An 18363-nucleotide genomic window follows, 5' to 3' on the forward strand; every position below is an offset into this window, starting at 1 on the left:
AATGACGGCAAGCCCTGGGATTGAGATTCTATTCATCTGTAATATGTTGGTTAAATAAAAAAACTTTCAATCGACTACGCACATGTTATAATAAATGTAAAATTCCCTCACTTTTAAAGCTAATGAGGTGTTTTTTTTTAGACAACCAAGAAACTTAGTTGAGGTGTAGCACCTTCGTCCCCAGGTTTTTTGCCTCTTATATTAGATCAAAAAGGCAAAAACCCTTGGAACGAGAGTGAAGGTGTAGGTCATAATTAACTACTGCTAAACAACTGCTCGTGTTCATTCATTAACGTCCGTTTTTCAAGCTAGCATGGGCTGGACGGGGTATATTAATGACCCTCTTCCAATCTGATCTAGACCGTGTTAGATAAACTCAACTTCCTCTGTGTCAAGTCTGTCCTTATAACCTCCTGCCAAGTCTCTCTCGGTCTGCCTCTGGGCTTTGCCCCAGGAACTATCAAGTCTCTACACTTTCTTGTTGGAAGTAAAAAAATTATTTGAGAAAAAGCTTCCCACCTTTATAATATACACGCATGCGCAACGTATAAACTTTACTCTGTCATTTGGGTACTGTGTAATTGTCATAATAATTTCTGATCAAATTTTTGCCTCTCAACCTCGTCCACAGGACTCTTTTTCTCTTCCAGATAATCTCGGACCCGAACTGTGGAAAAAAATTCTTGAATTCATTGCATTGTTTGAGGCAGTCCTTGAATTGGTTTTTTTCCTTAGACAATACAAACTTTTCAAACCTCGTCTCTAATGAACTGTTTCCGTCCAAGTATTAAAAACCCAACAAGCACTGGGGATCAGGTTTAAAGCTGATAAAAAAAGCCATTCCAAATGTAACAAGAAGCCCTGGGCGCTCTAAGAATTTCCGATCGCTACAAAAATATTTGATGACAACCTGCTAATTCGTTGTGTTATCGTGCCAAACATTCGAAGAGGTTTGGTGCATGAAGCTCTGAAGATAAAGCACACAAGTGACATTATATCTTACAACAAACGCGAACAAAACGAAGCGGGTCATAGTAAACTCATATTTTAAAAGAAATTGCTAACAAAAAATACAGCCTATCAATCATGGTTGAAAGTCTTGCGATTAAAACGTTTATGGTCTTAAACAGCATTTAGTTGACAAAAAATCAAACTTTTGTATCGCCATCATTTTCAGCATACTTTACTTGTTAACCAATTTATGTTGGAAATGAAGTAGTTTTAATTTTTGGACCAATTTTGACCTAAAATGACATTTAGGGTGGCAAAAAATCAAAATTTTAATGACACCATCACGTTCAGCATACTTTATTTGTTAACTGTGCCAAATTTGGCCGAAAATGAAGTGGTTTTAATTTTTTGACCAATTTTGGCCTGAAATGACATTTAGGGTGGCAAAAAATCAAAATTTTAATGACACCATCACGTTCAGCATACTTTATTTGTTAACTGTGCCAAATTTGGCCGAAAATGAAGTGGTTTTAATTTTTTGACCAATTTTGGCCTAAAATGACATTTAAAGTGGCAAAAAATCAAAATTTTGATGTCATCATCACGTTCAACATACTTTCTTTGTTAATTGTGCCAAATTTTGTCGAAAATAAAGTAGTTTTAATTTTTTGACCAATTTTGGTCTAAACTGACATTTAGGTAACAAAAAACTAGAGGAACGTGAAATCCCAGGGTCGATTTTTTCTCAAAAAATGCTCCAAAAGAAAAAAACGACGGTTTTAAAGAATTTCCTACGCCATCGGGCGCGTAGATTCAAAAACTCAATTCTTTACGCAAAAATTGAGTAACAAAAAAGCATTGTTATTTTTTTTAAAACTTTAGCACAGAAATTCTTTACGTGGACAGCGGATTTTTATTGTACAATGACATTGATATTGTTATTTCTATTAACCCCATCTCCATATTAATAATAGTCGTATTCTGTCTATCTGCTGCGAGAAAAAATTAGCGTTAGGAATTAAATTTCCTTTAAAGCGCAGTGTGTGTCCTTTATTTAATACCCATAATTTTCAAGATGGCTTCGTGAATCCGTCTCCTCTGTAGCATTTTGTGTGTTCAAAATGATATCCGAATTGCTACTTTGTGCTCAGGATGCCCACGACATTGTGGTGCCCAAAATATGTACAATACAGCGAACAAAATCGGAATAAAAGATGTAATTTTCAAAGCAACCTCGTCCCAGGGGTTTTTGTCGTTTTGACATCGAGGCGGGCGCCATGCTAGCAACTTTGGCATAGGCAACAAACCCTGCAGACGAGGATGATTTGCAAAACACTGCTTGATAAAGCTGTAGTCCCCGTGTCGTGCACGCTGTGTATGCGTTTCATCCTCTTATCAAAAAATGCTTACTTTTGTTTGTGTTTGAGTACAGATTTTAAAGAAATACCTACGGAAGCAAAAAAAAGTTTGTCATCGGAAGGGGCACAACAGCGGGTAATCCACTCGGAATGACTATTTACGCGATGACTATATCGCCTCTACTTGGCATACTAATTTTAACAACTGAGGATTATAAAAACAAAGTGGTGGCGTTCGCAGATGATCTAAGCGCATCTGGAACACTCATCGCACTTTGAAGTTGGTGGTCAAATCTCATCCAATATGGACCAAAATATGAATATCACCCCCAATCAACAAAGCCGTGGCTTATCGTGAAGCCAGAGAGGTTAGACGAGGCGAGAGAGATTTTTAAGGAGCTAGGGTGAAATAACCACTGAAGGAGAAAGATCTCGGGTCAATGGTAGGAAGCGAACAGTACAAGCGAAAATACGTCGATGAATTAGTCAAAAAATGGGTGAATGAAATGTCTCTGCTTTCTCGAATTGCAACAACACAAGCGCAAGCAGCATACGGCTGTTATATTGCTGGATATCAACATAAGTTGACATATTTCCTTAGAACAATCCCAGGGATTGAAAACAACTTAAAACCTTTCGAAAAGGTCCTCAGAGCATGGTTCTAGACACACTGGTAGAAGGTGGAAAGACAAAATCAGCGATCAAGGCAAAACAGAGACAATAGAAACAAGCTTAGCTGGACAGTCTACGAGAACAAATGGTGGATGCCGAAAAACTTTTATATGACACCAACCTTGAAAGTGGCGTTCCGAACTGGCTGACAACACTACCACTAAAAGAGTGGGGTTACGATCTAAATAAACTGCAGTTTTGGGATTTAATCAGAGTAAGATATAACTGGAACCTCGAGCAACTCCCGACAAAATGTGCATGTGGTGACAAATTCGACCTTAGCCGTACCTTGTCTTGTAAAAAAGAGGGCATGGTCACCCTGAAACACAACAAACTGCGTGACATCACCGTCTCACTCTTAAAAGAAATCTTTCATGACGTAAAGACGGAGCCAATGCTGATTGAGGTCAAGGGTTTCTGGACGTCTGGCCAAAAAGTATTCTTTGACGTAAGGGTTTTTACCAACACGCTCAGAGGTACAGGCGTTCTGAAATTAAGCGATTTTTTTCTGATGAACGAAAGAGAGAAGAAGCGACAGTATAACGAACGGGTGTTGCAAATCGATAACGGTACGTTCACACCACTGGTGTTCGCTACGAACAGTGCACTGGCAAAAGAATACAAGCGGTTAGCTGATGTCATTCCAGAAAATCGAAGCATTTCAAATTCGGTCGCAACCAATGTCATAAGAATTTTTCACTGATAAGATCAATTATGTTGGCGAGAAATGCGGAGAATAACCTAGAAGAGTTTGAACTCGCACTAGCAACGTCACAATTCATCAAGAAGTGTGATTGACTTTAAAAAAAAGGGGTTTATACCTGTATACGTAAGATAACAACCTAATTTATGTTTGACATTTAATAGAATTTAAATAAACATGACAATAAAGCAAAAAACAAAAAAAAACAACCACAACAAAGAGCTTTTTTCGACTTTCGGTATGTGGGTTCAATAACGGAAAGGCAAGGGGCCATGCGGCATGGAAATAACTGAGAAGCAGCTACCGTCTTATTTTACGGAACCGATCAGTCATGTCCTTTGAAAGTTCTAGCCAAGATGGTGGGTGAAATTACTAATTTGATTCTATATGATTTACTGATCTCTTCCAATCAAGCCAATCTTTTACTTTTGACATCCAAATCTTCTCAGAACTTTATCCTAGTAGAATTTTCATTGCGATGGTATTATTTTTTTAAATGAATTACTATACGATGGGTGGCTACAAAATGATATTCAAAGTGTTTTATTATTGTTCTATAGGGTGATACCGCCACCATCCGTACTAGAAAGTTTATGACCAATCGTCTCTTAATGAGACGACAAATGGTCGTTGATGTCTTGCATCCAGGAAGTGCAACTGTCGCAAAAAGTGAAATTCGTGAAAAGTTAGCTCGCATGTATAAATCGACTGCAGATTGTGTTATGTGTTTTGGATTTAAAACAGTTTTTGGTGGTGGTAAAACGACTGGCTTTGCTTTGGTTTATGATAATTTGGATTATTTAAAGAAATACGAACCAAAATACAGATTACAAAGGGTAAGCAAGAGCTGTGAGAATGAACGTAGTATTTGCAATCACAGGATATAACATCCTTTGTTCTGTGACTCTATATGAACTTTTGCATTAGCAAAGATGTTATAAATATTACATGATAAGACTGGATGTTTGACTTGGGTTAAAAAGAGAGTTTCTAAATAGTACTCACCATCATATTCTGATATTTTGCCGTTGCTATGGAAATACTGTGAATATACTAGCTTAATTGGCTATTTGTGTGGCTGCTGGGGCCACCATCAAACATTCTCGTGTTTATGTCCTAAGTTTCTTGCAAAAATGAGTTTGACAGTTAATTGGTATTTCCCCTTGATTTTCACAAGATTATATTTGATTAAATTATTTTCCAAGACCAAAAGAAACGTAGAATTACTTAGTAGTGTATATATGTGTATGTATGCTTACTGCGCAAAGGTTTTCTAAATTGATTAAAACAGATTTTGAAACAAGAACAACCCTAAATTATTCAATATTTTTTACTTTTTAGCTTGGCCTGTACAAGAAAGAAAAAGCACCAAGAAAGCAACGTAAAGAAAGAAAGAACAGAATGAAAAAGGTTCGCGGTACCGCCAAAGCGAAAGTGAGCGGTGGCAAAAAGGTGAGTTAGAGCTTTGATTCTGTTTTTCTCTGTGTTTCTTCTTTGTATGCTATACGAGTATATTAAAATTTAACTAAAATCTTTCTCACATTATTAGTGGTGACTCACAAATTGAAATTAATATCCTGTGTCTAAAGGCGATTTAATAATAATACTGCATTTACACTGGTGCAAATTTTTCGGTTTCCATACATTTTTTTAAATTTATTTTTTGTGGGTAAAATTCTGATGGAAAAGGATAAATCTAAAAACAAAATCTAGTTCAAAAATGTTTTTACGTTTTCATGCCGTTTTTCGTTCTCAAACATTGTTACTGCGTATAAACACATGAAAACGGTAGTTTTAAAAAAATTATATTAGGCATGACCAGAGTTTTGGCAAAAATTATTTTTGATTTTCTATAACAAATGAAAATATGAAAACGAGTCGATAATCTTAATTCTTGAACGAAAACGCAAATGTCTGCTTAGTGTATGTAGTATGAAGTTACAGGAATATTTTTAACAAGCACAATACAAGATTACAGGATCTTTCTTTTTTTAAGAAAAGTGGGAATTGACTCAGATACAAGGCAAATTTACTCTTGTTTGAAGTGCCTGCAGCAATTTCCATATCTTCTGAATTACTTTCTCGATTGTTATGAACATTTAAGACTATTGATATTTTAACAATTGGCACCATTTTCAACCATAGTAAACTTATAAATTGTAAAAATGCTATAAATTTGAATGTAATAATCATATAAACATGAATTTTCACAGTGTTTGTTATTATTTAAAATATTTTGGCAATTTTTTGCCATTTGTTGATTTGGTTTTCCTGATTTAATTCCATTATATGAAATATATTGAGTTTTTGTCAATACTTATTTATTTTTGTGTGCAAAAACCAGAAGATTGTTAAAAACCATTTATTCTACTAACATAAAATCAAGATAGAATGACAGAATAATGTTTGACGTTCTTAAACTGATTTTTTTAGGTAAGGGATTATCCCCTGATTTTAATAGTTATTCTAATTTATTCTTTGTCACATACTACAAGTTTTATGACATAATAATAACTTTGTCAAAAGTTATAGACTGTGGGTACTTCAAGGCCAAGAAATCCTGTGCCAATAGAGTTAAGGTAGCCTTTAGAAATTTCTTTGTCCCTTGTTTTAACCTTAGTTTCCTAATAAAATACGTGTTCATTGTGCAGCAGCTGTGCACAAAAAACATCTGAAGCTGCTAATAGACAAAACATCTGTATGTCCAGAAAATTTACTAATAATTTTTTTTTTATTTTTCTTTTAGTAATTTGGATGCAGAGATACAACTTTGTACAATTGGTTGATAATAATACACTTCCACTACAAATAAATTGTTTTGTTTCTTCTTGTTGTAACAATAGATCTATCTTTCTATCTATCTATCTAACAACCTCACAGTAAGTAGTTCGTATTGGTGGCATTCTTTTATGGTTTTGAGGTTGAAAAGGATCTAGGAATTTGTTAGGTTAATTTTGTTGGAATTTTGCCTTAACTTTGGCAAACAGAGTTAGCTTTATGCTTTAATTTCCTATTGCATCTTTGCCAGTGGAATGCACGTATCTGTTTCCTTTCTCTTTGCCACAACTTTTTCTCATGCCTCCAAAATCCTAAGTTTTCTGGATTTTTGTTAAAACTTTCTAGAGAACGCCTTTATCAAATAATTTTATAAGAAGTTTCTTTTGTGGAAAAAAGGGAATATTTACCCTTGTTCCTTTGGCCTTCTTGATTTTCGTGATTCTGAACTACACTCTTTACCCAACTTTTGTGCACGTTTAAAAGAGGGTAGCGTTTAGGATATAAGATAGAGAAGAGTTTGAAAAAACGTAATATAGGAAAAGGTTTTTCAAAGATGATGTGTTCACAAAAATATCGATTGAGAGCTTACGAAAGCGCGGCGGCAACGTAAAACCTCAAGTCAGCTGCCCTTGCCCTCGTCGTCAAACAATAGTTAACTAATACGTTGGCGCGCCATCACCAAAATGGCCCTCAACGAAAGTGAAAAGTTAAAATCAGAAATGCCAAATTTACGGAGAAAATAAAATTTCTTAAAACGTTCAAAAAATTCGCTGACATCAGCCTCCAACCTGGATCCCAGGATCTGCTCTATCTGACATATCTGAATATTCGTTATTTCGCCAGGCGTATTAAGTTGTGGTGGCGGTGGAACTTTCTAACATTAAAAAATAGTTTATTGGGAAGCATTCTAAAGGTACTATCCGGTTGCTTATCTATGCATTTTTAAAATGAAATTCATGTGTGCACAATAAAGGAATGACGGTTCTGTTGTGCAGAAAAGGGATACAACCACCCTCTCCCCCCCCCCCCCCCAAGGCTTTTTGTCTTTTTGATATGAGAGATTCGTTTCAAAAAGTCAAAAAAACCTGGGGACGAGGGTGGGGATACAACAATTTGGGCAGACTTAAATGGTAATACAATTAAAATGACATGTGGAACTTATTTTAAATGTATCAGATTAATAAAGTTTATTACTTCTGGTGCAAAAGATTCCGGGAATGTATTACAAAACATCTGAAAGTATACCTTACATTACTTTGGTTCCGCAAAAGATATAAGTTGAATTCATGTTCACGTTGATTCATGCCCGCTGTGTCTCTGACAGTGGGCAATTCTTTCGCATGTACACTTCCCAAACACAGAATGTCAAAATACTAAACACAACGTCCAGGTCATTGACCGGTTGCATTACAGTCATACTCTCCCATCTCTAATTATAGGGGTAGGCATTTTACTGGAAATTTGTAAATTGGGGGGTGATAATAGTTTGAAATGGGTGGAAATCTCGGAAATTCATATTGGATACCCCCTCATTGGGGGGTATCCAATAAATTCGTAAATTGGGGGGTTGGTTGTTAATAATATTAGGGGGGGAGGAAGTTGCTGATATTTCTATAAGTTGGGGGGTGGTTGGGGGTGCTAATAAATTGAAATCCATGGAAAAAATCAAAAAATCGGTAGTTTGACCCCCCCCTACAAGGAGAGATGGGAGAGTAAGTTTCCCCAAGTTTTACAGCTTCCCATTTTTATTTTATACCGGCAAAAAGATAAAGTAAACCAACTTGCCGTATATACAGTACACGTCCGTTAATTCGAATGCCGCTTAATTCGAACTTTCCGTTATTTCGAACAAATTTCCAAGTCCCTTGAGTTTGGTTTAATAAAGTCTTATATTTTGAGCTGCTTAATTCGAACTTCGCTAATTCAAACATTTCGCTAATTTGAACAATTTTTTAATTACAAGGCTGCATTATGCTCGTTAATTCGAAATTTTGTGTGTCAATAAATATAGTCTTATGGAAAATAAAAAATGTTTTCAATTTTATTTATTTTTATTGCATTAATGGTGACAAAATTTCTTTCAGTTTATCAATTAAATTGGCATTTCCAATAAAATAAAGTTTACAAGGAATTTGGATGCCTTTCCCATCGCCAAGCAAAAAACGTTAAAAGATTTTTATAAAAGTTGTACTAAAGTTGTAATAAAGTTATATTAGCATAAAACCTTTTAACGTTTATTAAAATTCTTGTTTTTCTGAACTTCCGATAATTCCAACAAATAATTTAGTCCCTTGCGTGTTCGAATTAACGGACGTCTACTGTAGTTGATTACAAATCTATTACGCGATTTTTTGTAGAAAAGTATCAAAACTCTAAGCAGGCCGGTTATTATTTTCATGCCTTTATTTTTAAACAAGAGACCTATTTTGTTAACCCAAAATTTCAGCCTAATATTCTTATGAAGCATACTCTTATAAAGGAAAGACGTATACTATTCTCACTTTATTTAAACTTCCTCACCCAACCGCCTCATCGTTTTGCTTTTTTAGCGGCCCTGATAATCGTCCGAATAACCATCGCTGTTGTTTAGAAACATAGTAGAGAAATATTAATTGGTATACACATACGCATAATAGGTATCTAATGTCCGAAAACCACAATGGACTTTTTAATTTTGAGGTCTTTTTTCGAACTTCTCCCTGTAACGAACAAATATTATGGTTTCTTCCCTGTTTTTATCTTTTTCGTTGAAAGTTTTTTGTCTCGAAAACTTTTCAGTTCCTTGCGAGTTTGAAATCAAGAGAGTTTGCTATAAATATACTGCGCTTCAGGGGTAAGACATTTTAAGAACTCGTTTATGTGGATTTTTTATCATCGTAGCTTTGAAACCGTATATATTGTACTGGTGTAGCAGAACATGGGTGGTTCCCCATGAGGTGGTGGTGGTGTGGAAAAAAACACACACACCCAGGGTTTTGTTTTTTGTTTTTATTTCAGATTTAGCGCTTCATTGCATGTACAAAACGGCGTCCAATAGAGAAGTAAAAACATAAACAAAAAATTTCAGTGCAGGAAACTTGTGGAAAACTTGCCATAATTCGAAAGAATTCTGTGCATTTTCATGTTTCTTTTTATACAAACAAGGTTTTAAATTTTATTGTTACGATGAGTTCTCTATCATCAAAGTGTTTTAAAGATAAGAAAAATTTCCGTAAGTAAAATATAGCTCTATATAATACTTTATCTTTGCATTTCTTTCAGAGATCAGAGGAGAGATGATGAGGGTGGTCTCGAAGGCTATTTTTTTCAGTTTTTACTCTAGCTAAAATATAGCATAATAAACTGATAGACATTTTAGTGGGTGTTGTTAGACAAGACAGAATAACCTGTCCCTCTTTCGCTCTTGCACTCCACTCCCCCAGCAGTCTGGTGTTGCCTCGTTTTGGAATTCAGAAAAAATGACGAGTTCAGACTAGACTAAAATTAAGGGGAAAATTAATTAGGTAGCTTGGTAATACAATAGAGTCTATGTACAGCAATGCTAGAAGTTTTTTCAGGATTATTGATTCATTTAGCAATGAATTTAGTGTAAATGTTGGTGGCCTTGTGCAGTTTGCAGGAAAGGGGTTGATAGTAACTATTTTTTATCAGACTTGTAAGCATTGGGTACATAAGAAGTGTAGTGTTAGGGTTAAGAGCTGACATTCAGTTTGTATGCAAGTGTTGCAAAGGTGAGATTATGGACAATAAAGTATTTCCGGCTGTAATAATGCACAACAGTGGATCGTTAAAGATAGTTGAGAACTTCTGTTACTTGAAAAAAGTTACTTGTAGGGTAGGTTCTAATTGGAAAAAGTTCAGAGAGTTACATACTTCCTTTGTTGTCTAGAAGAGTCTTGTTAATTGAGGTTAAAGGTAGGTTATATGGGGCCTGTGTAAGAAGTGTTATACAGTATGCTAGTGAGACATGGGCAGTGAAGCATGATAATCTTGACTGTTTAGAATGGAATGGTATGAGAATTGTGCTGCATCATAAATTGTTATTCTTTGTGAGTAACAACGAAAGTATTCAAACTTTCATAGACAAAAGAAAGTAATAAAAATAAGGACACTTATTTATCTGTTTAAAGCTAATTGTTACTGTCGTTAACGTATCGCAAGGTCTACTTCGCAGAAACGAAAAAACGTTTTGATCTTTTTAGTCAGCTTCAAATCACGGTAACGATGGATCCTTTCCCTACACTCCACAAATTTCCAGGCCTGCTGTACTTATCACTTTTAGTCATCATCTCACATAGATATTCCCTTACTTATAGTCATAGTTACCCTAATAGACCTTCTTACTCAAAATTAATGTAGTTATATTTTTATGAAGCATTAATTTCATTTCATAATACATGTTAATTAGTATTATATTGATTTTGTGACTGTAACTAAATAAATATTGTTTTTGGTGCATAGTAAACATTTTAACTTGGGAGAGAAAATTTTAAACAAAGGCTTCGTTTATTTAACACATATTGTGTATATATATATATATTATTCATCTATCTCTTCATCACTCTCACTCTCTTTGCTTTCCCTGGCTCAATCATTGTCACAAGTGTCCTTTAAAATTTATGATAAATCATCAGAATATTTGTACACTTAAACCAAAAATTATTTGCTACTACACTCTCCCAAACTGAATTAATTTCATGCACCAACTATGCATTTTGTTTCAGAAAATGGTGATAATTTTATGCTTCCAAAATGCAAATTCTTGACAGAGTGTGTAATATCATGTATATACGTGAATTTCTGAGTTGTTAATTTTCTGATTCAACAATTTCCTGTAATAGGTAACTTTTCTTTTCAAAAAATGCATCCTTGGTGGTGTTTCATTCAAATTACGAGTTTTAAACATGGTTGAGTCACACTAAAGGTGGAAAATTTTCTGTAACAAAGTTTTGTGAGGCAAAATAATGTTTTATAGAAACTTTCACAGACTTCACGAATTGGCTGATATGAATTTGTTCCCAGAATTAAATTTTGTGAATTCATGGTGTATATATAACGAAGAAAAGGAACTAATGTGTTATTTCACACTTGTTTAAGAAAATATTTGCAAATGCTAGTGAAATAAAAAAAGTAAGTTAACAAGTTTTAAATGCATAGAATGTGCTTATGTCATTATGTCATTGTCACTGTCATTGTCATTAGCTGTATGTTCACGTTTCTCATGCAGCAAAGTAAAGCACATGTTAGTTTTAAAAGTCCTTCGAAAGTTGAAAATGTATTTTGTTTTTAAGCACCTTTCAAATATTTTTTTGTCTTTTTCAATCCTACAATTTAAAGAGCCTTTTAGCCAGACTGTAGGTCTTATTAAATTTCCAATTATTTTCTGTCTAATAGGTCTGAACCATTGTGGGTGTCCTTAATCACTTAATATGAAGAAGGATCAATAGATTTACATCTTCTGACTGAAAAACCATGGCTATCATTTCAACAGAGACTTCAACATTTTTTCTCTTTATCTTGTATCTTTAGATGCTAGGCAACGTGATTCAGAATGTATCATGGAGCAATACTCAGACAAACTTCCAGTAGGTAGACTTCAAATACTCTTTTCATTTAAACTTTTTCATGTGTAAATAGTCCTTTCATATTCTAGTTTCATAGCCATTTTCATCCATGTTATTCTTGTGCGGGACTCTATAAATTCGGGGGTCTAACACCCCTAAAAATGACACATTAGACATCTAAAGTTAAAAGCGTTATGATATAAAATACTACATGCTGAAATTATGTTGCACTATACACATTATATTTTACTTTTGTATTGTTTATTATTTCATTATAGCTTATAATTGAACGATATAAAAATGAGAAGGCTTTACCAGTGATAGATAAGATCAAGTTTCTTGTACCATCTGATATGACCATTGGAACACTCAACAGCATTTTGAGGTACTCCTTCCGCTTTTGTATTCAGTTGTAAGAATTTGGAATGAAACCTATGGGGTAGAATTTAATATTGAGACCTGATAATTATTATTTTTTCGTCTAATAATCACTGCCTATAAAAAATATCATGTATATACCAGAATGTTTTGATAAAACTTCACTTACAATTTCCTACTTTCCAATTTGGCTTTGCGTTTTAGCACACGTAGGGTAGTTTTAGCGCGTATACTTGGAACACTCACCTGTTACCAATAGGAGTCCTAATACCAAGTCTACTTAAAATTGCTGCGTATAAAAAATAACATGTATTTACCAGAATGTTTTAACTTTCCAATTCGCCTTTTCGTCTTAGCACACGTAGGTTAGTTTTAGAGCGTATACTTGTTACTAAGTCTACTTAAAAAAATATAAATCCTCAGTCCTAATAGGAATACCTAGACACCAGAATGGAAGTAATATACTCATAAGAATTCACTTTGTAAAAACATCTCTAAAGTTCAAAAAGCCTTAGAAATAAAATATATTTTAGGTTCCAAGAAGCATTTTAAATTCTCATTATTTTAAGGCTTAAGCAAATGCTTAGGTTTCTTATAAAAAAACGTGTGTTAATAATTCGGATTGGGATAATAATAATTGGGAGGGAGGGAGAGGGATAATTTGGGCACTAAGTTGGGTATTTATTTTAATTATTTTCTTGTAGAAGAAGACTTCAGCTAAACTCTACACAAGCTCTATTTCTGTTAGTGAACAACCGAAATATGTTTACTGCATCCATGCCAATCTGTGACGTATACCGCGATGAGAAGGATGAAGATGGCTTCTTGTATATAGTATATGCTTCTCAGGAGGTGTTTGGTTCGTGATGTGTTTGTTTGTTTGTGCGTTTGTTTGTTTGTGCGTTTGTATGGCGCTGCTGTTATTCTAGTTGTTTTTCTTGTGGATGTTGTTGTTGTTGTTTGTTTGTTTGTTTGTTGTTGTTGTTGTCTTTGTTGTTGTCTTAATTTTCTTCAAAATAATGTAAATACGATTACAGATGTATATTTAGAAGTGCGAAAATATTTTGGAACAAAACATTGGTGTTACTTTCTTACATCCCACTACGGTCCCACTAAACCGTTCTCTTCACCACTGTGATAGCTTTTGCTGCCTTGTTTGTTTTGATCAGTACTTTGTATGGATTTCCTAGTCAAGAAGGATATATATTTACTTTTACACCCAGGGTATTTACGTAAAAAGTGAGCAAACTGATTAAAAGTGAAGCCAGGAATTTTGTGACATGTACCTTATCAGCGAAAAAAAATTGGGAAAATTTTTATTCGCTGAATAAAAATATGGCGGACTTATATTTGTAAGCACTTCACATTTACACAGGTTTGTGTGTGAATGTGCATATACCAACACTACACAAGTTTGTGTGTAGTGTTGGTATAAACAACCTGGGTGAAAAATTCTGGTCGGTACAAAGCATTAGTAGCTGCGAAAAATATTATTTTCTGTTTTTTTGACCAAATTACAACGTTCCTTCCCAATGTCAACAAGAGGATGAAACCCTGGGGTCGAGATTGAGATTTGTTGGATTGCTTGTCAGTTGTGCTTCCCGCCAAAAAATGACAAATGTGGGGTCAGAACTAAAATCCCCACCTCGTCCACAGGGCTCTTTTTTAACCTTTTGATACTGGTATTATAATATCAAGAATAATTAGATATTCTACAAATTCTCTCACGCGTCAGAACCAACCATGTTGGGATCTCCTACATCAACAAAATATCATCCCTTCTACTTTTATTCTTGTGTCGTCAGCCTGACAATGGTCTAAATAAGAAAACCGAGCAGATAAAAATCGGTAGAACAACTTTGCGTATTTGAAAGGCCAAAAAAGAAGATAAATAACGAGTTTGCCAAATGAAAACATGCCAAAAACCTGTCCCTACAACCGCTTTGCTAGTGCCCAGCTCTGCGCGGGAAACCATAGAGAGATTAAGTTTAAAAACAGTAAGCAGTGTTGAAGAGAAACACTGCAACGCAAAAACGTGAGTAAACTATTTTACTTGCTAGTTTTGCAAACTCTCAGCAAAAATAACTCAGGACACCAAAAGGTAATATATGAAAAAATAAATAACTAAAACTAATGACAAAAAGCTGGTAATGCAGCCCTCCATATGAAATAGCCAAGAAAATTGCTTCAATCAGGCTAACTTTTATACGCGTCGCGGTTTTATAAAACCTGTGTTTTTTACACTGAATAACTCGAAGTATGTGACTATCCATTTCGTGTTAAAAATGTTTTAATCACCATTCTATTAGTAGATTCAAACAACACGATGATGACAACAACACTCTTATAATGAAGAAATTTAATTAGCTAATTAAAACATAAGTGTAAATCGTTACGTAATGTTGAGGAAGTTACATTGCATTTAAAACTAGCTTCCTTATCCTCCTTAATACGTCATGTAGTAGAAAAGTTGTCAACGAAATTTAAATACGCGCATGCTAAAACATGCTGCTATTCGTCAATGCATTCATCTTAAGGAATTTTTCCCAAAGAAAATGCGGACGAAGTTACCATGTACGTACAGGCTACAGAATTTTACTGCAATGTTTGTCCAAAAAGCGTCAAACACGATACGAGGATACAAAGCAGTCGAACACGATACGAGGATACAAAGCAGTCGAATACGATACGAGAATACAAAGCAGTCGAACACGATACGAGAATACAAAGCAGTCGAATACGATACGAGAATACAAAGCAGTCCATCACGATACGAGAATACGAAGCAGTCGAACACGATACGAGAATACAAACAGTCGAACACGATACGAGAATACAAAGCAGTCGAACACGATACGAGAATACAAAGCAGTCCATCACGATACGAGAATACAAAGCAGTCGAACACGATACGAGAATACAAAGCAGTCCATCACGATACGAGAATACAAAGCAGTCGAACACGATACGAGAATACAAAGCAGTCCATCACGATACGAGAATACAAAGCAGTCGAACACGATACGAGAATACAAAGCAGTCGAACACGATACGAGAATACAAAGCAGTCCATCACGATACGAGAATACAAAGCAGTCGATCACGATACGAGAATACATGAAAAGTAGTGCGAGAAATTATACACATTACCTTTCAAAATAGATAGATAAGATATATTTCGCCGTTAAAAAAGAATACACATAATCAGTTACTAAATTATAAATACATTGTCCGGAGCAAGTAGAAGAAGTGGACCGTCTTATCAACAAGCCCCGTTGGTTGAGCTATTTACAACTTATAATGTGTTAAAAACTTAAAAATATTGAATTAAAACTAGGATAAAAGATTAAAAAAATTGAGTTAAATCATTGTCAGTTTTGAGCATGACACTCTTTGATACCTTTTTATTAAATTGTTCTAAACTAATATTCATTTTAAAATTATTGTCTAAAATTCTGTTTCACAATACTGGTCTTTTACTTTTTATGGAATAGCTACTCACTTTTAGAGTAGTTTTTGATATAACAAAGTTATCTTTCGAGTACCTGTTCATACTTATGTTGAAAATTTGTCAGCAAATGCTAACGGGCATGAAGCGGATTTTATCTTAAACAAAAAAACTAAATACCTGATAGATGTTAAGTTTGAAGATATTTAAAACTCCGAGTTTCTTAAATGAAGGGTCAGAGGGTGTGTATCTATTTGCACCGACCACTATGCAACAAGCATCTTTCTGTTTATTGTGAAGTTTGTTCAATTTAGACTAGTTTGTGCTTGCCCAAAAAATGTTACAATACGTTATATAACTATGTACAATGGAGAAATGTAAGCTCAAAAATAACATCAACAAACAACCTGAGCCATTCTTGTTATATAAAAAAGAAGAACACAGGCTAAAAAAAAGTCAAGATGCATCAGAGAGCACGCAAATCAAATTTTACTGGTTCTTATAAAAAAGCGCGTAAGCCAACATCTTCCCCAGGGCTTCGTGACGACGGGACGATCGTCTCGCCGACCCGAATAAAAAAAGAGACAATAGGCGCTGGAAACGTGGTTGCGCAGGTGCTTTTAAAAGAAGGGAGAGAATTTATTTGTATTGTTGTTGCACCAGCCCGCCGTTCTTCTTCTCAATACTTTTGCTTCACATGTTGAAAAACCACTCATGTAGCTATGTGATAGAACTGCTTGAATATTCTTGCCCAAAGGACAAAATATATAACTAAATCAAATTTTAATTCTTTTAAAGAAATTCAAGACGGAATGCAGCCCCTTTTACGAACTTTATTGGAAATGTGAAATTTTGTTGCTAAAACATTTGCCCATAGTTTTCTACGTTTGCGTAACCATGTGACAAACCAACCTCGTCCTCAGGGCATTTTTCCTTGTTGGTAAATTTGATTCCGTAATAACGGCTCATGGGCCACAAGACCCTGGGAACGAGGTTAGTAACAAACTAGTGGAATGAGTATTGATAATTCAAGAATACATTTTTGGGGATACTGAGGAATTTTGATAGCATTTTATCTACCGAGAACGACCGGTATATAAATAAACAATACGCAATGCATGAACAATTTACCGTGTATGTTGACATGTTGTTAATCGGATTAAATCGGATTAAAAACGTCTGCGTCTCCCTTTCTCTCTGCACACTTATCATCTACCACAAACTTTTATTTTGTTGTTTGTATTTGATTTAGGTTTCACATTCAGAAGGAGAGAGTATTGTGGCAAGGTAATCGCATGGCTTAAAAAAAGCAACATTTTCAAACTTTGAATTTTCCAAACTCGTCCAAAGCGCCTTTTGTCTCTGCTTTGTTTACTGGACTGATAAAAAAAAAGAGACAAAAAGCGCTGGTGACGTGTTTGTGAATTTTCAAATTTTTTCTTAGGTGTGGCGAAATACAATATTCGTTCCCAGGGCGTAGTTTTAATATCAGCAACACGCAGTTGTAGATCCAGAAATGGAATTTCGCGAAAAAGATCAATAGCCTGGTAACAAAGTGGGTGTGTTATGCGGACATGCGTTTTCAGATTAAGCTTAAATTGTGTTGTGTTTATATACGCCAGACAGTAAGAAATGCACACTGAAAAGTATTTTTAGTGCCCCTTTTTTTCTTTAAAATTACATGCTAAAATTTGGTAACAATAAGCAAGGGGAATGATAGGAATATCAAAATTCAACCAAGCTGGCAATTATTCTTATTTCTCTATTGTAAACAATAAACCTATTGTTGCTAACCTAAACTCCTAGCTTGATGTTCTTATAAACCATATTATTATAAAAAAGAGTGTCTTATACACTGCGGTTTATCAAAATATTTGCTTACTATCTAAATACTTGAAAAATTGATTATAAAAGGGATCAAACTTCATCAAAATTAGAATATATTTGAAATCATTGGCCTCTCTTTGTCTTTGTTTATTGTGGTACACAACATGTCGCTGGGATGGCAGTTTCCTTGATCAATGTTTTTGTACCACGCGTCCAAAAAATTTCAAGCGCCTAAAAGAGTTTACGTACGACCCATGGACGACTAAGCACGATTACCATCCTGTAAACATACTTAGTCGCAATAACACGAGCAACGATTGCACTTAGACGCACGGTGGCTTTGTAGAATCTTAGGAATAATCTCCACCAATGTGTTTTCAAACACTTTGGTAATCGTTTAATATTCTTTTCAATTCTAATTAAATTCTAATTGAATGTAATTTAGCTTTAATAAATTCACATTAATTATTGAATCCGTAAAATGGAAACAGTTGTAATCCCAACAAATAAGTCCTGAATTATTTAATAATGTTGTTGTTTTTTTGCAAAAAAATATGCTAAACTTTACCGGTGTGAAGTTCATAATAAAATGTGTAGATGCTACCTTTGTAAGCACATTTAGTTTTGTCACCAACGCATTTGTCCTACGTTACGACCTAGTGAAACGTTAGAAATATTATACAG

At 34.7% G+C, this 18363-nt stretch overlaps 2 protein-coding genes across 3 annotated transcripts; both read left to right on the plus strand.

Moving 5' to 3' along the window:
- Positions 1-3942: 3942 nt before the first annotated feature.
- On the plus strand, positions 3943-6497 carry LOC130628809 (40S ribosomal protein S24-like). Of its 2 annotated transcripts, none has more exons than XM_057441820.1 (4): positions 3943-4043; positions 4245-4520; positions 5026-5136; positions 6431-6497. In XM_057441820.1, exons 1-4 carry the CDS (start codon positions 4041-4043, stop codon positions 6431-6433), a joined length of 393 nt encoding a protein of 130 aa, XP_057297803.1. In that variant the 5' UTR covers positions 3943-4040; the 3' UTR covers positions 6434-6497. The 2 variants fall into 2 exon arrangements, with proteins under 2 accessions (XP_057297803.1, XP_057297805.1); XM_057441822.1 differs by lacking the exon at positions 3943-4043 and adding an exon at positions 4049-4165.
- Positions 6498-9489: 2992 nt separating this feature from the next.
- On the plus strand, positions 9490-13479 carry LOC130628810 (microtubule-associated proteins 1A/1B light chain 3B-like). Its single transcript, XM_057441823.1, has 4 exons — positions 9490-9673; positions 11992-12047; positions 12305-12411; positions 13109-13479. Exons 1-4 carry the CDS (start codon positions 9628-9630, stop codon positions 13269-13271), a joined length of 372 nt encoding a protein of 123 aa, XP_057297806.1. The 5' UTR covers positions 9490-9627; the 3' UTR covers positions 13272-13479.
- The last annotated feature ends 4884 nt before the right edge of the window (positions 13480-18363 follow it).

This window comes from Hydractinia symbiolongicarpus, chromosome 15 (assembly GCF_029227915.1).
Source record: "Hydractinia symbiolongicarpus strain clone_291-10 chromosome 15, HSymV2.1, whole genome shotgun sequence".
NCBI lineage: Eukaryota > Metazoa > Cnidaria > Hydrozoa > Anthoathecata > Hydractiniidae > Hydractinia > Hydractinia symbiolongicarpus.

Coding starts and splice junctions, on each gene's coding strand:
- LOC130628809 (XM_057441820.1), top strand. Junction 4,521..5,025: donor CAAAATACAGATTACAAAGG/GTAAGCAAGAGC, acceptor TTTACTTTTTAG/CTTGGCCTGTACAAGAAAGA.
- LOC130628810 (XM_057441823.1), top strand. CDS start 9,628: ATGAGTTCTCTATCATCAAAGTGTTTTAAAGATAAGAAAAATTTCC. Junction 12,048..12,304: donor AATACTCAGACAAACTTCCA/GTAGGTAGACTT, acceptor ATTTCATTATAG/CTTATAATTGAACGATATAA. Junction 12,412..13,108: donor ACACTCAACAGCATTTTGAG/GTACTCCTTCCG, acceptor ATTTTCTTGTAG/AAGAAGACTTCAGCTAAACT.